This window comes from Bactrocera oleae, chromosome 2 (assembly GCF_042242935.1).
Source record: "Bactrocera oleae isolate idBacOlea1 chromosome 2, idBacOlea1, whole genome shotgun sequence".
In the NCBI taxonomy this organism is placed as follows: domain Eukaryota; kingdom Metazoa; phylum Arthropoda; class Insecta; order Diptera; family Tephritidae; genus Bactrocera; species Bactrocera oleae.
In genome coordinates, this window is record NC_091536.1 from 28,673,865 (window position 1) to 28,695,479 (window position 21,615).

At 36.0% G+C, this 21,615-nt stretch overlaps 1 protein-coding gene across 4 annotated transcripts in view; it reads left to right on the forward strand.

Annotated features, from left to right (window-relative positions):
* Positions 1 to 21,615, forward strand: part of LOC106622153 (uncharacterized) — a 737,325-nt gene that overhangs the window by 572,665 nt on the left and 143,045 nt on the right. For all 4 annotated transcript variants that reach the window (XM_070112913.1, XM_070112916.1, XM_070112915.1 and 1 more), the window contains exon 15: positions 1,992 to 2,267. In XM_070112913.1, coding sequence (XP_069969014.1) covers positions 1,992 to 2,213 — 222 coding nt within the window. In that variant the 3' untranslated portion in view covers positions 2,214 to 2,267. The remainder of the gene's footprint in view (positions 1 to 1,991; positions 2,268 to 21,615) is intronic.

Below are 21,615 nucleotides of genomic sequence, written 5' to 3' on the forward strand. Positions count from 1 at the left end.
CGATAAATCTATTGATTGGTGCGATGACTGGGAAGTGGCCATTGAGCCAGAAATGGGCCTCATCGCTGAACAAATTTTGGAACTTTTCAAGAGCCCATAGGGCAAAGCTATGTCGCTTAGGAAGGTCGAGCTGCTTTAATTCTTGCACAAGCTGTATTTTGTACGCTTTCAATTTAAGATCTCGGCGTAAAATGCGCCGAATCGTTCCATACGTCAGTCCGAGTTGCTACGAATGGCGAATCGACTGTCCACGATCTTCGTGTACACTCTCAGCTACGCCCACTATATTTTCTTCACTGCGTGCTGGACGTGGTTCGGTCGAAGATTATCCAATAATCAATGCTGGGTCTTAAGATGGGTGATGGTGTTGCGAATAGTACGATAGCCGATTATGTTGACCATAAGTTAAGCGAAGCGCCCGAAACACATTCTTTACAGAACGAGAATTTTCGTAATAAAGTTAAACTATTTGCAGATGTTGTTCAGGCGTAAGTTTTGGGCCTACCGTATAACAATAGTTGAAGCAGCTGCAAGGAATCGCAATAATGAGGAGCACCCGTGGTTTGAAAATTTTTAAAAAGTGGGCGTGGCCAAGCCACTAATAGGTTTAATGTATATAACTCCCAAACCAATAAAGCTATATAACCCAAATTTACACAAGACAAAAGCTTTGGACACCTCTTGCGACAGCGTGACCGATTTCAACCAAATGTGTTACATAGGACTGGACATTTTGATATTCCCGTGTTACACTCCCAATTGGGCAAAATCTCACTAATCACGTATTTTTCCCATATAACACAGTTGGATTTTTCGGTATAGAAATCTAACACCAATTAATATTTTATATCGATATAAAACTACGCACAAATATTGCTTTTAAGATACGCCAGGTCTAAAAGTTGTAAAAATCGGACCATATATCGGAAATGGGGACCCCAGAACTTACGGCTGACGTTTTACGGAAAATATCAGTCAATGTGACAGATATATAATTGAAAACTAAGAGAGAATCTTTTCATGATATTAGTGTGTCTTAATGTCAAAAATTAGTTGAATATGGTCAATATTTCTTTGAGCTCCCATATACCTAATTGAAAATTTTCGAACTTCCAGCTGACCTAATATTTCAATCAATATGTGAGTTATCTTAATTGAATTGAGTGAGCGTATTTTTCTTCCAACGGTGCATCTATCGCATGTGCTAAAATGGATAAAATTGGTTGAAACCCTGCTCTAGTCCCCATATAAATAATATCAGGATTTTCAGGATTCATCGAGTTGACTTTACCCCTATATATTGCTGATAGTATGTGAGGTACTTATTATGTAGTACTGCCTAAAATAAATAAAATTTGGTCAATTCTACACCTATTTTCTATATACCTATTAAGAGAGTTTGAAACTTCCGGTTGGCGTTATACCGTATATATCGGTATAAAATTAACTGAAAGTATAATATTGGATATACTTTAGTTTTGTGAAATTATATTGTACTACATATAATAATTTCCGTTATTCCAACAAACCTTATTATAATAATGGTTTAGCGCTGAACATGAAGTGCAGTGGTTAGCATTGTTGGCTTTCGTTGTCCGTTGTCCGCTAAAACAACTAAACTTGCTGAGAAAAGGCCCTTTTAACACTTCTTAATAAACCGGATAATAACTGCGCCCACTCCTTATAAAACGGTTATGTTGAAAACTACTAGACGTGCGACAACTCACTGATCAAATACGCCAGAAGCATTAAATTTCACAACCAAGATGGTAGGGAAGGTCTTTTTTGAAGCAGGTGTAAAAATTGGACAATGAGCGTCGCATATATATATAAGAATACAAATATGTAATTTTTAATGTCACTTTACTCTGACTTTTTAATGTCAACTTACTCCTTTTCATCAATGTAGGAACTGTATATCAACCTGCACGTGTATATTAGTATTATTTATTTTTAGCATTTAAAAAAAATTAATTGTGTTTTTAAACTAGGGAGCTTCCATGGAAGTTTTACGTCCGCCGGTTCTTTTACATTCCAAGGAATTCAATCGTTTGTATCAAGATAAGTTAGAAGTATTGAACGCGAAGGATTTGCATATACATCCACCATATTGTGTACCTTGTCTCAACGTGTCATCTCCCGATATCATATCACCTTTTATGTTTAACTTTTCATCCAATAAAAAATGTTCTAATATGCACAATAACAAGTAAAAAATCAGAAAAATCTAACGCCACTATTTCAAAATTTTCAAGTAATAAAATTCTGTAAGTATGAACGTCAAACTTTTTGAAATTTTCTTTAAAATATTTGTAATGTCGAATTTAAATGTAAAATCTGAAGTGTTTTCATCACAACACTCATAATATCACTTACCATTGGACAGCAACATGTGAAGTTGTGAACACACATGTATGCAGAATATCAATGAAGATACTGTTTTTCTACAAGCCGATGCAACTAGATATGTGAAAACCGTGAATTTCGCTATAAATCTCCAAACTCTCTATAAAAAAAAACATTATTTTATTGTAAATTATGATAATATTAATATTAGAAAGATCCTCTTTTTATACTCTCGCAACCAGTTGCTACAGAGTATAATAGTTTTGTTCACCTAACGGTTGTTTGTATCACCTAAAACTAATCGAGTTAGATATAGGGTTATATATATATAAATGATCAGGATGAAGAGACGAGTTGAAATCCGGGTGACTGTCTGTCCGTCCGTCCGTCTGTCCGTCTGTCCGTGTGTCCGTCCGTCCGTGCAAGCCCTAACTTGAGTAAAAATTGAGATATCTTTATGAAACTTGGTAGACATGTTTCATGGTACCGTGAGACGGTTGGTATTGCAGATGGGCGTAATCGGACCACTGCCACGCCCACAAAACGCCATTAATCAAAAAAAAATAACTTGCCATAACTAAGCTCCGCAATAATATACAAGACTGTTATTTGGTACACAGGATCACATTAGGGAGGGGCATCTGCAGTTAAAATTTTTTTTTAAAAAGTGGGCGTGGTCCCGCCTCTAATAGGTTTAATGTGCATATCTCCTAAACCGCTAATGCTATAATAACAAAATTCACCAGAAGCAAATGTTTTTAGCACTTCTATTGACGGTGTGAAAATAGTTGAAATCGGGTGGCAACTCCGCCCACTCCCCATATAACGGTACTGTTAAAAACTACTAAAAGCGCGATAAATCAATCACTAAACACGCCAAAGATATTAAATTTTATCTCTGGGATGGTATGAGATGACTTTATAGGAACCGCGTTGAAAATTAAGCAGTGGGCGTGGCACCGCCCACTTTTAGGTGAAAACCCATATCTTGGGATCTGCTTAACCGATTTCAACCAAATTCGGTGCATTACGTTTCTATGTCATAGTGCGAAAATGGGCGAAATCGGACTACAACCACGCCTACTTCCCATATAACACCATTTTCAATTCCATCTGATTCTTTCACTTTCCACTATGCAAATCAGGTAACAATGATTATATCGGGGTAAAACTTTGCGTGAATAATGCAATTAAAGTATGCCACTTTGCGGCCAAAAATTGTCTAAATCGAACCGAAACTGTTCAAACCCCTAAGTACTAAATATGTGGACCCCAGTGCCTATAGTTGACCTTCTACCGAAAATATCAGCCAATCCACAAAGAAATCTCAAACGAGTATACCATTTGACTTTGCGAGAGTATAAAATGTTCGGTTACATCCGAACTTAGCCCTTCCTTACTTGTTAATTTATAAAAACAAACAAAAGTATTTATTGTTATTTTATTAACTTATATTACTAATGGATTACAATAAAATTTGGTATCTTATAAACTTATATTATTGGTAGTAGATTCTATTAGTTTCTTTACTGCTCAAATGACATACATACATGTAATATAAACTCAATCCAAATCAAAAGGTATGTGAGGAAATATCAACTAGCGGTTCGGAAGTCAATACATGCTAAGTTCTACTCCAATTTCACTCATAATAAGCGCTAAACCACATGCAAGAAGTTGCTACAGAGTATGAGAGTTTTGTTAATTGATCAGGATGAAGAGACGAGTTGAAATCCGGGTGACTGTCTGTCCCTCTGTCCGTCCGTCTATGCAAGCTAAAACTTGAGTAAAAATTGAGATATCTTAATGCAACTTGTACACATGTTTATTATCACCGTAAGAAGGTCGATAGTGTAGATGGGCGTAAGAGGACTACTACAACGCCCACCAAACACCATTCATCAAAAATCAATAAATTGCCAATAACTAAGCCCTACACTAAGATACAAGACTGCATCTTCAGTTTAAATTTGTTTTAAAAAGCGAGCGTGGCCCTGCCCTCTAATCGGCTTACTGTGTTTATCTCCTAAACTCGTAAAACTATGATAACTAAATTCACTCAGGACAAATATTTTTAGCACCCTTACCGACAGTGTGAAAATTTATGAAATCGGATGATAGCCCCACCCACTCCTCATATAACAGTTTTGATTAAAACTACTAAAACGGCGATAACTCAATTAATAAACAAAACAGAGGGTTTGAATTTCTCATATAAAATGATACATATAAGTTTTATATGTCGGAGCCAATACAAAAATTGGACAACGGTGAAAACCTATATCTCGGAATCTACTTGACCGATTTCAGCCAAATTCGGCTTATAGCATTCCCCTGATATTCATATATTACAGTTCGAAAAAGGAGCATAATCACCACGCTTACTTCTCATATAACAAAATTTTAAATTCCATCTGATCCCTTCACTTTCCGGTATGCAAATCAATAAGTAATTAATATAACGTAGTAAAACTTTGCACGATTAGTGCCCATAAGGTATGCCTAATCCTACAAAAAACCTAATCACCAAAATTTTTCCAAATCGAACTAAAACTGTGTCTAAAATGGATAAAATTGGGCAAAAACTTAATCTAGCCCCCCTATGCTTATATCAGAATTTTCAAACATGCGGCTGACTTTACTCGATATGATAGGTGATGGTATACTTGTATGAGGTAGCTGAATGAAGCCCTGGGAGCATTTTATTAGTCTGTGGTATGTCAATAGTATGTGGTATTGGCAATAATTGATAAAATCGGGACAATACTAACCCCAACTCTCATGTAGTACTTATAACGATTTTCATTATTCTAAGAAGTTTGTTATATATAAAATTGCTTCAAAATATGTTCCTGAATATGCCTATGCAATGTCTAAATTAATGAAGTCAGCCCGTCCCTTTCTCTATCGCCAATTTACCCCATAAAATGATTTCCGCCTTTCCTCCTGTATTTAAACCGCTCAGGTTAGTTAGTTAAATGTGTGATGTGTGTGTTTTAATCAAACTAAATGGAAAAGTTATCTTAAAAATTATGTGGTTTAGCGCTGAATTAGAATGAAATAGGTATCTGCCTTGGTCTAAATCACGTATAGCTAGTACAATTAATCGAACGTCTGGTTCACGTTTTCCTCATCAACTCAATATACTAAATTTAGCCTTTTCGGTAGAGTTAATATCACATACATACTCTGATTTGATACTGTTTTTTCAACATAATTTTAGCTGACGCGAACTAAAATATAGCAATAAAGCTGAGTCTAAGCTTATGGCTTTTAATATAAGTCAAGAAGATACAAAATTTTATTGTAATTTATTCACGGTTTCATCGAATAGTGGATGTTTAACTCTTTCGCAAGATTTTTTAATCATTTTTTTAAATTTGTTTTGCGGCACCTAAAGGAATTTCCCGGGCTTAATTCTTGCAAATTGCAAGAGTATAAAATGTTCGGGTACACCCGAACTTAGCCCTTCCTTACTTTTTTAAATAAAAATTGTGGCTATAATTTTATTTAAATATCACACATATTAAACATCACACGCCTACTTCACACAGGCGTATTTTTTGGGGGGTTTTGCGGTTGATGGTTTGTGCATTGCCAACCATCGAAAACACAAGCCAAACATTCTCTATTTAAGTTAGGTATTAGAGCTAGAGAATGAACGTACACAACGACGAGTGTTTCCAAACTATTTTTTCAGAGGTATGCAAGAGAATATTTTCCAAAGCTTTTGCTACTGCACAGGAAGCAAATCTGCGGGATCGCAAAACGGTGAAACTGTCAGCATTTTTATCAAACTCTGCAAAAAATCAAGTAATTGGAGTCCTTGATGGCCTGTCATCTGAAGTTTCCCCTATTGATAAAGATGGCAATACCCTAAAAGGAATGCGAGAGGATTTTATCACCCACAGAAAAGCCGAAAAGCGCAATTATCGCGTAGTGGGGCAGCAATAATAACTCAACAGGATATCCCGGCTATTCAAAACGGAAAGGAAAAATTGTTAAAAAGAGGAGACCGATCAGGAAGGATAATTAGATCAAAAACAGTAACAGCACAGGATCTGCTAAACCAGACAATTATAGAAGATAACAATGATATCGCCATACTAAGTGAGCAATACTCCTAGCGTCCGAAAAGCCCATTAATCGCAAATAAAACCGGCAGGGTAGCATGTTCCTGCAAGTGATAACCTTTTAAGACCTGCTCCAGAAAGGCTCAAACAGTTATGAGCAGGTATGGGCTCGACCACAATCAAACGTGCATCTCAGAATGAAAATGTATTGGGGCTTTGGTACTCCTAGCGTCCGGAAAGCCCATTAATCGCAAATAAAACAGGCAGGGTAGCATGTTCCTGCAAGGGATAACCTTTTAAGACCTGCTCCAGAGAGGCTCAAACAGTTATGAGCAGGTATGGGCTCAACCGCATCTCAGAATGAGAATGTATTGGTGCGTTTACTGTGGAACAAAGCGAATCAACGATCAAAAATAACACTACTCAACAAATCTGAAAGAAAAATTTGCGACTAATGTGCTAAGATCTGGGGGTATTTGAGGTGCCTGATTACGAATTTGACAAATGTTCCATCGCGTACAGCTATTTTTGTAATTTTAGTAAATGGTGGTGGTTTGACCCTTACACCCCTTGACTAGAACACAAAAACTCCTACGCGTTATGAAATTTTTACTATTATTTTCGATTTTAGCAACCCAAAATTAGCAAGAAGCAGCATCTAACAGCACAGTCGCAAAATAACTGTAAACTAGTATGTTTGCAGAAGTCGAACGAGTTAGTGTACGAATAAGTAAACTTGCAAATGAATATACCAAAGTTATCTAATATTAGCTGTCTTCGATTCGCCATTTCTTTGCTCGTTTCTGGGACAATTAAAATTTGGTATTTTAAAGGGGGCACCATATTAGATTTTTTCATGTAAGAATTACTTTTAAAAATATGTTAGGGAATTAGGAAACTGAAAGTTCATGAGCTCTCTCAGAAAGCAAAGAGAGGAGTTTCGTATCATGTCATCCATGGTCCGTACCAACTTTTTCGGTCAACTGCTGATTGCAGACCATTGTATAAATTTACTTATTTTACCAGAGAATGTTAATAAATAGAGAAGGCACAAACAGAGAACGTAAATGAATAGAGAAAGAGCAAATGTTAGCGGTACTAAAATGTTAATTAAGATGAGATGTTCTTTGGTATGCGCATAAAGAAAAATTTAAATAATAAAAACGAAAGATTTGACTTCGGACAAGAAAATAATTATAACAAGTAAGGAATGGCTAAGTTCGGATGTAACAATGCAGACTTATTTTACCAGAGAATGTTAATAAATAGAGAAGGCACAAACAGAGAACGTAAATGAATAGAGAAAGAGCAAATGTTAGCGGTACTAAAATGTTAATTAAGATGAGATGTTCTTTGGTATGCGCATAAAGAAAAATTTAAATAATAAAAACGAAAGATTTGACTTCGGACAAGAAAATAATTATAACAAGTAAGGAATGGCTAAGTTCGGATGTAACCGAACATTTTATACTCTCGCAAAATCAAATGGTATACTCGTTTGAGATTTCTTTGTGGATTGACTGATATTTTCGGTAGAAGGTCAACTATAGGCACTGGGGTCCACATATTTAGTACTTAGGGGTTTGAGCAGTTTTGGTTCGATTTAGACAATTTTTGGCCGCAAGGTGGCATACTTTAATTGCATTATTCACGCAAAGTTTTACCCCGATATAATCATTGTTACCTGATTTGCATAGTGGAAAGTGAAAGAATCAGATGGAATTGAAAATGGTGTTACATGGGAAGTAAGCGTGGTTGTAGCCCGATGTCGCCTATTTTCGCACTATGACATAGAAACATGAAAAGAACGATATGCACTGAATTTGGTTGAAATCGGTTGAGCAGATCTCAAGATATGGATATTTTCACCTAAAACGGGTTGTGCCACGCCCACTGACAAATTTTGAACGCGGTTCCTATAAAGCCAATTTATACCATCTCAGAGATAAAATTTAATGTCTCTGGCGTGTTTAGTGCTTGATTTATCGCGCTTTAAGTAGTTTTTAACAGTACCGTTATATGAAGAGTGGGCGGAGTTGCCACCCGATTTCAACTATTTTCACACCGTCAATAGAAGTGCTAAAAACATTTGCTTCCGGTGAATTTTGTTATTATAGCATTAGCGGTTTAGGAGATATGCACATTAAACCTATTAGAGGCGGGACCACGCCCACTTTTAAAAAAAAAATTTTAATTGCAGATGCCCCCACCTAATGTGATCCCGTGTACCAAATAACAGTATTGTATCTTATTGGGGAGCTTAGTTCTACCAATTTATTTGTTTTTGATTAATGGCGATTTGTGGGAGTGGCAGTGGTCCGATTACGCCCATCTGCAATACCAACTGTCTCACCGTACCAAGAAACATGTCTACCAAGTTTCATAAAGATATCTCAATTTTTACTCAAGTTAGAGCTTGCACGGACGAACGGACAGACAGTCACCCGGATTTCAACTCGTCTCTTCATCCTGATCATTTATATATATATAACCCTAATATCTAACTCGATTAGTTTTAGGTGATACAAACAACCGTTAGGTGAACAAAACTATTATACTCTGTAGCAACAGGTTGCGAGAGTATAAAAGTAAGGATGGGATAAGTTCGGATGTAACCGAACATTTTATACTCTCGCAAAGTTAAATGGTATATTCGTTTGAGACTTCTTTATATATTTTAATAATTAGAAGTAGGAACTGTTGCCTTAGTTATTTACTTTTCACTCACAGTGAAAATAATTAGAGCAATTTGTAAACTAAATTTACTCAAATTATGAGAAATCGTTCTTGTGCTTTTTGTATACGCTTATAATTGATTTTATATAGAATGCATTACAACTGTATTGAGAAATATGAAAAGAAATCGGTTTTGAACAATGAATAACATTTTATATTTATTATATCGATATTATTATACATGTTTAGCTTAAAAATAATAAATATTAACAACTTTAAAAATGATATTATATTATTATATTAATTTGTAATCTGTTAAGCAGATCTCAAGATATGGGTTTTCACCTAAAAGTGGGCTGTGCCACGCCCACTGTCTAATTTTAAACGCGGTTCCTATAAAGTCATCTTATACCATCTCAGAGATAAAATTTAATGTCTCTGGCGTGTTTAGTGCTTGATTTATCGCGCTTTTAGTAGTTTTTAACAGTACCGTTATATGGGGAGTGGGCGGAGTTGCCACCCGATTTCAAAAATTTTCACACCGTCAATAGAAGTGCTATAAGTAAACTTGCAAATGAATATACCAAAGTTATCTAATATTAGAGAAGGCACAAACAGAGAACGTAAATGAATAGAGAAAGAGCAAATGTTAGCTGTACTAAAATGTTAATTAAGATGAGATGTTCTTTGGTATGCGCATAAAGAAAAATTTAAATAATAAAAACGAAAGATTTGACTTCGGACAAGAAAATAATTATAACAAGTAAGGAATGGCTAAGTTCAGGTGTAACCGAACATTTTATACTCTCGCAAAATCAAATGGTATACTCGTTTGAGATTTCTTTGTGGATTGACTGATATTTTCGGTAGAAGGTCAACTATAGGCACTGGGGTCCACATATTTAGTACTTAGGGGTTTGAGCAGTTTTGGTTCGATTTAGACAATTTTTTGCCGCAAGGTGGCATACTTTAATTGCATTATTCACGCAAAGTTTTACCCCGATATAATCATTGTTACCTGATTTGCATAGTGGAAAGTGAAAGAATCAGATGGAATTGAAAATGGTGCTACATAAGAAGTAAGCGTGGTTGTAGCCCGATGTCGCCCATTTTCGCACTATGACATAGAAACATGAAAAGAACGTTATGCACCGAATTTGGTTGAAATCGGTTGAGCAGATCTCAAGATATGGATATTTTCACCTAAAATTGGGTTGTGCCACGCCCACTGACTAATTTTGAACGCTGTTCCTATAAAGCCAATTTATACCATCTCAGAGATAAAATTTAATGTCTCTGGCGTGTTTAGTGCTTGATTTATCGCGCTTTAAGTAGTTTTTAACAGTACCGTTATATGAAGAGTGGGCGGAGTTGCCACCCGATTTCAACTATTTTCACAATGTCAATAGAAGTGCTAAAAACATTTGCTTCCGGTGAATTTTGTTATTATAGCATTAGCGGTTTAGGAGATATGCACATTAAACCTATTAGAGGCGGGACCACGCCCACTTTAAAAAAAAATTTTAACTGCAGATGCCCCACCTAATGTGATCCCGTGTACCAAATAACAGTATTGTATCTTATTGGGGAGCTTAGCTATACCAATTTATTTGTTTTTGATTAATGGCGATTTGTGGGCGTGGCAGTGGTCCGATTACGCCCATCTGCAATACCAACTGTCTCACGGTACCAAGAAATATGTCTACCAAGTTTCATAAAGATATCTCAATTTTTACTCAAGTTAGAGCTTGCACGGACGGACGGACAGACAGTCACCCGGATTTCAACTCGTCTCTTCATCCTGATCATTTATATATATATAACCCTAATATCTAACTCGATTAGTTTTAGGTGATACAAACAACCGTTAGGTGAACAAAACTATTATACTCTGTAGCAACAGGTTGCGAGAGTATAATGAGGGAAATAATATGAAAATAGAATTAAAATATCATTCAATAAAAAAGGGTTATAAAAATAATAAAATAGTATATAACAAGTAAGGAAGAGCTAAGTTCGGATGTAACCGAACATTTTATACTCTTGCAAAGTCAAATGGTATACTCGTTTGAGATTTCTTTGTGTATTGACTGATATTTTCGGTAGAAGGTCAACTATAGGCACTGGGGTCCACATATTTAGTACTTAGGGGTTTGAACAGTTTTGGTTCGATTTAGACAATTTTTGGCCGCATGGTGGCATACTTTAATTGCATTATTCACGCAAAGTTTTACGCCGATATAATCATTGTTGCTTGATTTGCATAGTGGAAAGTGAAAGAATCAAGTGGTATTTAAAATGGTGTCATATGGAAAATAGGCGTGGTTGTAATCCGATTTCGCCCATTTTCGCACTATGACATAGAAACATGAAAAGAACGTTTGGCGTGTTTAGTGCTTGATTTATCGCGCTTTTAGTAGTTTTTAACAGTACCGTTATATGGGGAGTGGGCGGAGTTGCCACCCGATTTCAACTATTTTCACACCGTCAATAGAAGTGCTAAAAACATTTGCTTCCAGTGAATTTTGTTATTATAGCATTAACGGTTTAGGAGATATGCACATTAAACCTATTAGAGGCGGGACCACGCCCACTTTTAAAAAAAAAATTTTAACTGCAGATGCCCCTCCCTAATGTGATCCTGTGTACCAAATAACAGTCTTGTATCTTATTGCGGAGCTTAGTTATGGCAAGTTATTTGTTTTTGATTAATGGCGTTTTGTGGGCGTGACAGTGGTCCGATTACGCCCATCTGCAATACCAACCGTCTCATGGTACCATGAAACATGTCTACCAAGTTTCATAAAGATATCTCAATTTTTACTCAAGTTAGAGCTTGCACGGACGGACGGACAGACGGACGGACGGACAGACAGTCACCCGGATTTCAACTCGTCTCTTCATCCTGATCATTTATATATATATAACCCTATATCTAACTCGATTAGTTTTAGGTGATACAAACAACCGTTAGGTGAACAAAACTATTATACTCGGTAGCAACAGGTTGCGAGAGTATAAAAATATGATAGGATTTGAACTTAGGCAAAATATTTCACGTTAAAATAAACAAGTCTGCTATGCAAGCAGCACCACAGACAATATTCTATCTATTTTTGGGGTTATCTAACCTGTGAACTCAAACAGCTATTGTTGTTTACTTGCTTCAAATGTTCATATGTCTATATGTGAATATTCTTGAAATTCCCTTTCTTCATTCTCATGTCCAAATATATTTGCATATATGTACATATGTATGTACCTCAATATATCTTTCGCAAAAAATCACACATTCGCGCAAGTGACAAAAAAAATGTACACATATCTACATATGTACATATGTCCCTCAATATGTCTTTCGCAAAAAATCAAACATTCGCGCAAGTGACAAAAAAACGTAGACGCTTCCATCGGCCAATAATATTCAAGCGAAGTTGCGGCATATTTATACTCTCGCAACCTGTTGCTACAGAGTATAATAGTTTTGTTCACCTAACGGTTGTTTGTATCACCTAAAACTAATCGAGTTAGATATAGGGTTATATATATATAAATGATCAGGATGAAGAGACGAGTTGAAATCCGGGTGACTGTCTGTCCGTCCGTCTGTCCGTCCGTCCGTCCGCCCGTGCAAACTCTAACTTCAGTAAAAATTGAGATATCTTTATGAAACTAGGTAGACATGTTTCTTGGTACCGTGAGACGGTTGGTATTGCAGATGGGCGTAATCGGACCACTACCACGCCCACAAAACGCCATTAATCAAAAACAAATAAATTGCCATAACTAAGCTCCGCAATAAGATACAAGACTGTTATTTGGTACACAGGATCACATTAGGGAGGGGCATCTGCAGTTAAATTTTTTTTTTAAAAAGTGGGCGTGGTCCCGCCTCTAATAGGTTTAATGTGCATATCTCCTAAACCGCTAATGCTATAATAACAAAATTCACTGGAAGCAAATATTTATTATTAGTACTTCTATTGACGGTATGAAAATAGTTGAAATCGGGTGGCAACTCCGCCCACTCCCCATATAACGGTACTGTTAAAAACTACTAAAAGCGCGATAAATCAAGAACTAAACACGCCAGAGTCATTAAATTTTATCTCTGGGATGGTATGAGATGACTTTATAGGAACCGCGTTCAAAATTAGACAGTGGGCGTGGCACAGCCCACTTTTAGGTGAAAACCCATATCTTGAGATCTGCTTAACCGATTTCAACCAAATTCGGTGCATAACGTTCTTTTCATGTTTCTATGTCACGGTGCAAAAATGGGCGAAATCGGACTACAACCACGCCTACTTTCCATATAACACCATTTTAAATTCCATCTGATTATTTCACTTTCCACTATGCAAATCAGGCAACAATGACTGTATCGGGATAAAACTTTGCGTGAATAATGCGATTAAAGTATGCCACCTTGTGGCCAAAAATTGTCTAAATCGAACCAAAACTGTTTAAGCCCCTAAGTACTAAATATGTGGACCCCAGTGCATATAGTTGATCTTCTACCGAAAATATCAGTCAATCCACAAAGAAATCTCAAACGAGTATACTATTTGACTTTGCGAGAGTATAAAATGTTCGGTTACATCCGAACTTAGCCCTTCCTTACTTGTTTCTAAGTACTTTATATTACAACGACAACAAATTCATTCATAAGGAACGTGCGTTAAATCCTACCTATCCCTCGCGTTTGTATTATATGTTGCTCACAAGCTGCCTCCTCACAACATTTGCATTTGAAATTAAATTGTTTCGATTGGTGTAGAAAAATGCAGATTTTGAACCCTAACTCTAAAAGAACGCTCTTGTTTTAACTGGTAAGTATTTTATAAGTGTTGTTTTTTCCTCTTTATTTTTTAGTATTTCCAGTTCCCTCTTTTTCTTCTTTAGTGAAATAGAAAAGTTAGGTCATTACGTAAGAAATATTAGCAATATCAAAAGTCGCATAACCAAGCATCCATTGAACATAAGTTTTATTGATCTGGAACCGAACAACAACAACGCAAAAATCTATGATCTGAAATAACTAACCAATGCAATAGTTAAAGTAGATTCTCTAAGGAAAGTAAATGATATTGTAAAGTGCTTTTGATGCCAAGAATACGGACATACCAAGGCGTTAAGTGTTCTTTGAGCCATCCAACAACAAAGTGTAAGAAAGACAAAGATTTGCCTGCCAAATGTGTTAATTATTTGCAAGATCACGCTGCTAGCTACAGAGGCTGCAAATTTATCAAGAACTCATGGTAAAACAGAATATTAATATCCAGTCAGCAATCAAGTAAACCACCTTAGGCGCATATTTTCTCATCAAATAGAACAAAAGAGTTTAATGCTAACAGAAGCCGCCCATCTTATGCGCAGGTACTGCTTGAAAACCATAATTGAAACGACCGGGACCCTTTTCAAAAAATTTAAGGTTTATAAGCTAAACAGTTCGAATTAACAACTAATATTCTTAACATGATTTCTTTGTTAATTAATAATAAAATTGTGCAAGTAGACCTTCGAATAGCTATATGGAATGCAAATGGCCTTTCCAACCATACAGAAGAAGTAAAACTTTTCCTTAATTCTAATTACATTGACATCTTTTTGGTATTAGAAACTCCATTTTACCAACAGAACACATTTTAAAATTCACGGATATGATCTAATAGTTGCAAATCATCCAGATGATAGCTCATGGGGGCTCTGCAATATTAATTAAAATCGGTTTAAAATAAAATATTTTGGAAATAGTTTATGAAAATGCTATACAGGCTACCTGCATTATTGTTAAATGCAGTCATTTGATATTACAGTCTGTGCAGTATATTTTCCACCACGATTTCGTTTCAAAGAACAAGATTACTACAATTTTTTCAGAAAAATTGGCTGTAAATTTATTGCTGGTGGAGATTATAATGCCAAACACACTTGGTGGGGTTCAAGGTTGGCTAATCCTAAAGGAAGGGAACTATATAAATGCAATAATACCAACAGTTTTTAACGCTATCTACGGGGAAACCGACGTATTAGCCATCAGACCCCTTAAAATACTGGATATTTTGGATTTTGAAGTATATTTTGAAGCACCAACGATAACGAACTATAAAATAAATATAAATTGTCACATCTGGGACAGATATCTTATTATTTCAAAATTGGATAGACGCGAAATTAAATACAAATATATCTCTCGAAATTTATAAGTGGATACAGCTGTGGAATCATTTACAAACATTATTCATAAAGCAGTTATGTGGTGTACTGCATCAGCCAAAAGGCTCCAGCGGATATTCTATTTATATCAGCTGAGCTTAGGAACCTTATAAAGAACAAGCGAAAGCTTGGGGAAAAGTAGCAAACGAGTAGAGATTCAGCAGATAAAACAAGATACAAAACAGCATCAAGCCAACTTAAAAAACGCCTGTACAATATAACAAAATGAAGCAACTGCAGATTTTTTAAAAAGTCTGAATCCAAACACATAACAGCCTTTGGAGAGCCACCAAATATTTAAAACGACCTACAAGGCGAAATGTTGCCATACGTAATTAAAACGGAATGGTGTAAAAACGCCAAAACTAAGAGTTTCTAGATATACCTTGTCTAATGTGTTTTCCAATTACTGTGTTTGAAATAAAAGAAGAATTTGCAAAACTGAACCAAAGAAAGTAACGGGGCTATGATAAAATTGACAGAAGAGTTACGAAAATGCTCTCTCAGAAGTGTAATAAAATTCTTAGCACTAATTTATTACACAATTTTGAGGTTGGACCACTTTCCTCCAAATGGAGTCCTTGCTTGCTGGTTACATTTTCCAAAGTATTCGAAAGAATAATTATGAGTTCATTGTTATTAGTTTTAGGTGAATACAATATAATACCGGAACATTAGTTTGGGTTTAGAAGAAAATATGGAACACCCGAGCAATGCCATCGAATAGAAGATATAATAATAAGTGGATTCGAAAATAAACTGTATTCTGCGGCAGTATTTCTTGATATACAACAGGCATTAGACCGAGTGTGGCATCCAGGCATTCGATGTAAAATAAAGAAACTGCTTCCTGCTCCCTTTCTCCTCTTATATAACAATCGATACTTCTTTGTTCAAATAGAAGGATTAACTTCAAAACTATACAGTATGCTTGCAGGTGACCCACAAGGCATTGTTTTGGGAGATGTCCTTTACACAATATTCACGGCTTATCTTTCTGTTGTCGGTGATGTCCAACCAGAGGAACTTTCTATCATCTCATATGCAGATGATTGTACGATTGACGTCAGGCAATGGAATCGATGACTTTTGGTCGAAAGTAAACAGCTATGTTACCGATCTTTCTCGCTTATTCTCTGCAAGGTGACTGACACTTTCCCCAACTGAATCCACAGCGACCACGTTCTTGAACTGAATGAATACAGACTGGATCTTAATGCCCTTTCGAGTCGGTAGCTAGCAGCTCCTGTGGAAAAGACAAAGTAACGTTGGTTGCAACATACGAGGCAACCGACCGGCCAGTCAACAGCCACGCTGCACTTATATACCTGGATGTAGTAAAACGCAGACGAAGAAGCTTCAGACATGCCATAATACTGCTCTCCGTACAATTACAGGATTTCCCCTGATGTCTCCTGTCGCACACCTACACAAGCAGTTTTTGTAGGGATGTTTTCGCAGAACAGTACGACGGCCAGACTACGGACAGTACTCATTGACAGGCGAAGAGCTCGAGTTTCCCTAAGAATCTAATGGAGCAGATTAAATTCCTACTTATCCAGAATCGACCCCAACATACCAAATTGAACTCTTCCACCTAAGCGGGAATTAGATAGCGGCTACAACAACATCATAGCCAAGTTGTTAATTAACATGCCACGAAATTATCTGATCTTTTGTTAGCTTACTGCGAAGGTTTTAGGTACTTTATTGTTATACCTAAAAAACAATTGAAAAATAAAATATAATATTAACAATTATTTAAAGTAAAACTATAGTATTTACTTGCCCATGAGCTTGTTTTTCTTTAATTTATTGTATGAAGTTATGAATAATGCATAATGAAATATGAGCAAGAGTGCGCGAATCTATCAAATTATTGACTCTTTCCATCTTTATTTTCATAGAGTTTCAATTAAAGCTAGACCTCTTATTTTCCACATCTTGAGCAGACGGCTTTCATCCATGGCAATTTTTTAATTAATATAAATAGCAAAGAAGAAAGAATGAATTTTTTGCGAACAAATCTTAAGATAAACTTTCGTTCTAAATACATCTGATAAAAAATATCGCTTATCAAAACCTTTTAAGCACAAAGATACAGCCAGAGAATGTTAATGAATAGAGAAGGAGCAAATGTTAAATGAAATCGTTTTGAGTACTAATTTGTAATTCCAGATGAGGGAACATCGAAAAATATAACTTCGAAGAATAAAAATACACCACACAATATGCGAAATGCTATCAATAGACACAACGAATATTCCTAAATGAAAAATCGTTGCGCATACCTATTTAGATTTATGTTTTCAATTGCTATGATATGTCAAAATTTATAAATATGAGAAGTCTTTTGAAACAGGTAAAAACCCCAGAGTTTATAATAAAACAAGTAAGGAAGGGCTAAGTTCGGATGTAACCGAACATTTTATACTCTCGCAAAGTCAAATAGTATGCTCGTTTGAGATTTCTTTGTGGATTGACTGATATTTTCGGTAGAAGGTCAACTATAGGCACTGGGGTCCACATATTTAGTACTTAGGGGCTTGAACAGTTTTGGTTCGATTTAGACAATTTTTGGTCACAAGGTGGCATACTTTCATCGCATTATTCACGCAAAGTTTTATCCTCATACAGTCATTGTTGCCTGATTTGCATAGTGGAAAGTGAAAGAATCAGATGAAAATGGTGTTATATGGGAAATAGGCATGGTTGTACTCCGATTTCGCCCATTTTTACACCGTAGGTAGAGGTTCTAAAAACATTTGCTTCCAGTGAATTTTGTTATTATTGCATTAGCGGTTTAGGAGATATGCACATTAAACCAATTAGGGGACCACGCCCACTTTCAAAAAAATTTTAACTGCAGATGCCCTATTTTGGTAATTATGTACTTAATGACCCCCACTTCGGAGGGGTTGGGGTTGCAGATGGTATGTGAAGGGAGTCTGTGAAATATAATTTCAGGGGATTTAGCCGTCGGCCACCCTTCAAAAAAATTATATGAAGGGTTAAAATTTCGTGAAAACAGCATATCCCCAAATTCATAATTCAATCGCGTCAAACTCCTTTCTGCACTGGCGGCCTTCGGCCGCGCTTCAAAAAAATAACCCTGGTCGGTCCAAAACCGGGGTGTTCATAATTCAAACGCGTCAAAATCCTTTTCGCTGGTGCTTGTGCAGAAAGGAGTTTGACGCAATGTTTCTTGTTTGAAGTTATATTTTTCGATGTTCCCTCATCTGGAATTACAAATTAGTACTCAAAAAGATTTCATTTAACATTTGCTCCTTCTCTATTCATTAACATTCTCTGATATGGGGGCTAAGGGAAGTATTGATCCGATTCAACCCATTTTTGACACAATAGTAATTTATGATTAACAAAACATTTTCTCCGAATTTCAATTACAAATTAACCGATATCTTCGACAAAAAAAACAGCCATATGTACTGGGGTCCACATATTTGGCATCTGGGCTTTTGAAAAGTTATTGTATGATTTCGACAATTTTTGAGCTTAAAATGAAATACTTTGACTTACTTACTGGAAAGTAAAAGAATCAAATGGAATGCATTTATTTATTGATTTATTGTGCTTTTAATAGTCTTTAACAGAACCGTTATTATGGAAGTGGGTGGGGTTATCATTCAATTTTGACAATGCCCGTAGGGGTGCTTAAGAGATTTGTCGTGAGCAAATTTGGTTACAACAGCTTGAAAGGTTTAGAATGGCCACGCCAATTTTTTCAAAATTTTTAGCCAACAGGTTATCCCTGCTGCTGCGATCTCTTGTGCCAAATTGCCAAAAGTTTTATATTTTTATTTAGTGATAAGTTATGGTACTTCATAAGTTTTCGTTAAAGGTGTTTTGTGTGCCTGGCAGTGAACCGATTACGCCCATTTACGAATTCTTTTCTTTTCTGCCTATTTATAAATAGTTGTATTCGACTGTGATTTTTAGTTAGTTTTAGAATATTTCAAAAATGGTACATTCAAGTTTATCTTTTAATTACAACAAAATATTAAGACTGGCAACCCTGCGTTGTAAGAGAGCAATCAGCTGACTCATTTTACGAAAAAATCCAATTTTCGCGGATATCCCACGTTACGGATAATGGAAGCGGACGGTAGAAACAGTGGTGAATATTAATTTACATTGCGCTCTCAGAAGTTCGGGCGTGTCAGCTGATTTTGCGTCGCTTACTAACTGAAGCATTACGCTCCTTTAGCACATGCAACTTGTAAGACTTTGCCCATCCCTGGACATCTAAAAGCAGACTAAACATATTTGTTCGCTGATTTGCTTTGTTTAATGATGCTCGTTTGATTGCTGTCAAGCTCATCCCTGATCTTTATGCTCTTTTTTATTATCATGTAAATAGTTGGAAGAAGTAAATAATGCAACTGTTTCGCGATTTGTGAACGACAGTGTTTGAATATTCGAGTCAAAAGTGTGCTTGCTTTTAACAGATGCTGCGGCATATATGATGAAAGCAGGTGGAAAATTAAAAGTTTTTTATCCGAACCTCATACACATAACTAGTTTGGCACAAGTTTTACATTAAAAAAAAAAGTTAGAACATCGTTTCCTCTGTGAACTCGTTCATATCCTATGTAAAACACTTTCATAAAAGCTCCGCTCAGAGTACAACGCAACATAAAAATTCTAATTAAAAAATTACCCGCAGAACCGATCATAACAAGTTGAGGTACTATTTTTCCCTGTGAGGGGAGATAGATTTTTCATAGCCCGCCGGTTTTGGTAGGCTAGAGAAATAAAGCCGTTATGTATTATGACATTATGACAGTTTCAAGCAGTATGGTCAACTTAAGTACTGAGAGAAGACTGAAGAGAATTTTTCTCTTTAAGAAACTGGTTCGTTGTTCAAAATCTGTCGAATTGAACGCTTATGAAAACTCTAGATTTGAATCTTATACAGAGCAGCCTATGTCATTACTAAAAAAGGACAAACGACGTATTTGACTTTAGATAATTTGGGTGTAGTACAACGCTGAAAGAATGCAAGAAGATGTGATACGATAGTGATGCCGCAATTATTCTTTGTATGGAATCCATGTCGTTGGTATATTGATGTTTACACGGTTCGGGCTAAATATTTGGTCTGTGTCTTCTCCATACTTCTGCATGATCTGGTCCACTGAATCAATAAACCCCTGAAGGGTTCCTTCTTCTGCTTTAAAAGTCGGCAGGTATCGGATCTCTTTTTCAATGTGTTTTTTTGCCTTGTAATTGGGTTTACAGAGGCTTGTTGCACTCGCTGATGCGTCATACTTGTAATTTGCTAGAATGCCCATCTACATTTTACTTTCATTTCCATTTCCCATTTTACTGTATGTATTGACATATTTGGATTTTAATTGTACACAATTATGATTTTTGTCAAGTCCTTATGCCACAACGTTTGGTTTTATGTAATTTTTTTTAAATTTTGTTGCACAATTATGATTTTTGTCAGTATTTGTGCCACAGTATTTGTTCACTTTTTCACTTTTGATGATTATTGATACGCCTCATGGTTATATTCGAGACATCACTTCTTAGTGTGTCTTTTTTTCTTTTATCCGTAAAGACTGACTGCGTCACTTACGTTACTGACGTTTAGTGAATTTTTACCCAATAAATGAAACACTTTTGTATATTTTAAAATATTTTATTACAATGAGAGTTCACCTGGTGGTAAATACAATCTTCCTCTCAAACTATATAACTGGTTCCTTATATAGATACCAATTGTTTAGGGTATTAATCTTAAGTGTGATCTGAGTGTAATCTGATATTATTGATGTGAGTTCGCTTTGCAATTCTGAGTTTTTGTATTTCTTTACATTAATGAAGATTGTAAGCTCGGTCGCATTATTGATACTTGTGCTTTACAATCAAGAGGTGAGAAGGGGTTAGTGATGACAATTTTATCACTCGCGTGGCCTTAACGTTGATTCCGTAGAATTTTTCATTTAGCGACGGAAATATTGCAGACGCATGGTCAACAATTTTGGCAAAGCGCAAGTTAATAAACGCTTGTTAACTCCTCCCCATTTAGTTTACACTTGCCCTCAAGTGTATGTTAAAAATATGGAACGTTGTTGAACTGAGGTGGACTTGAGGGTGTTGGTAGTGATGACATTTGTATCACAATCTTCTTCAAGTTCGTTCGATTTTTTATTGATTTTTCAAAAGATGATAACTTTGTGTGCATTTGTCCGATTTAAGTCAAATATGCGCCGTTATGTTCGTAAACTTGTTGCCAACGAGATGCCAACTTCATTATACCCCTCTCGTA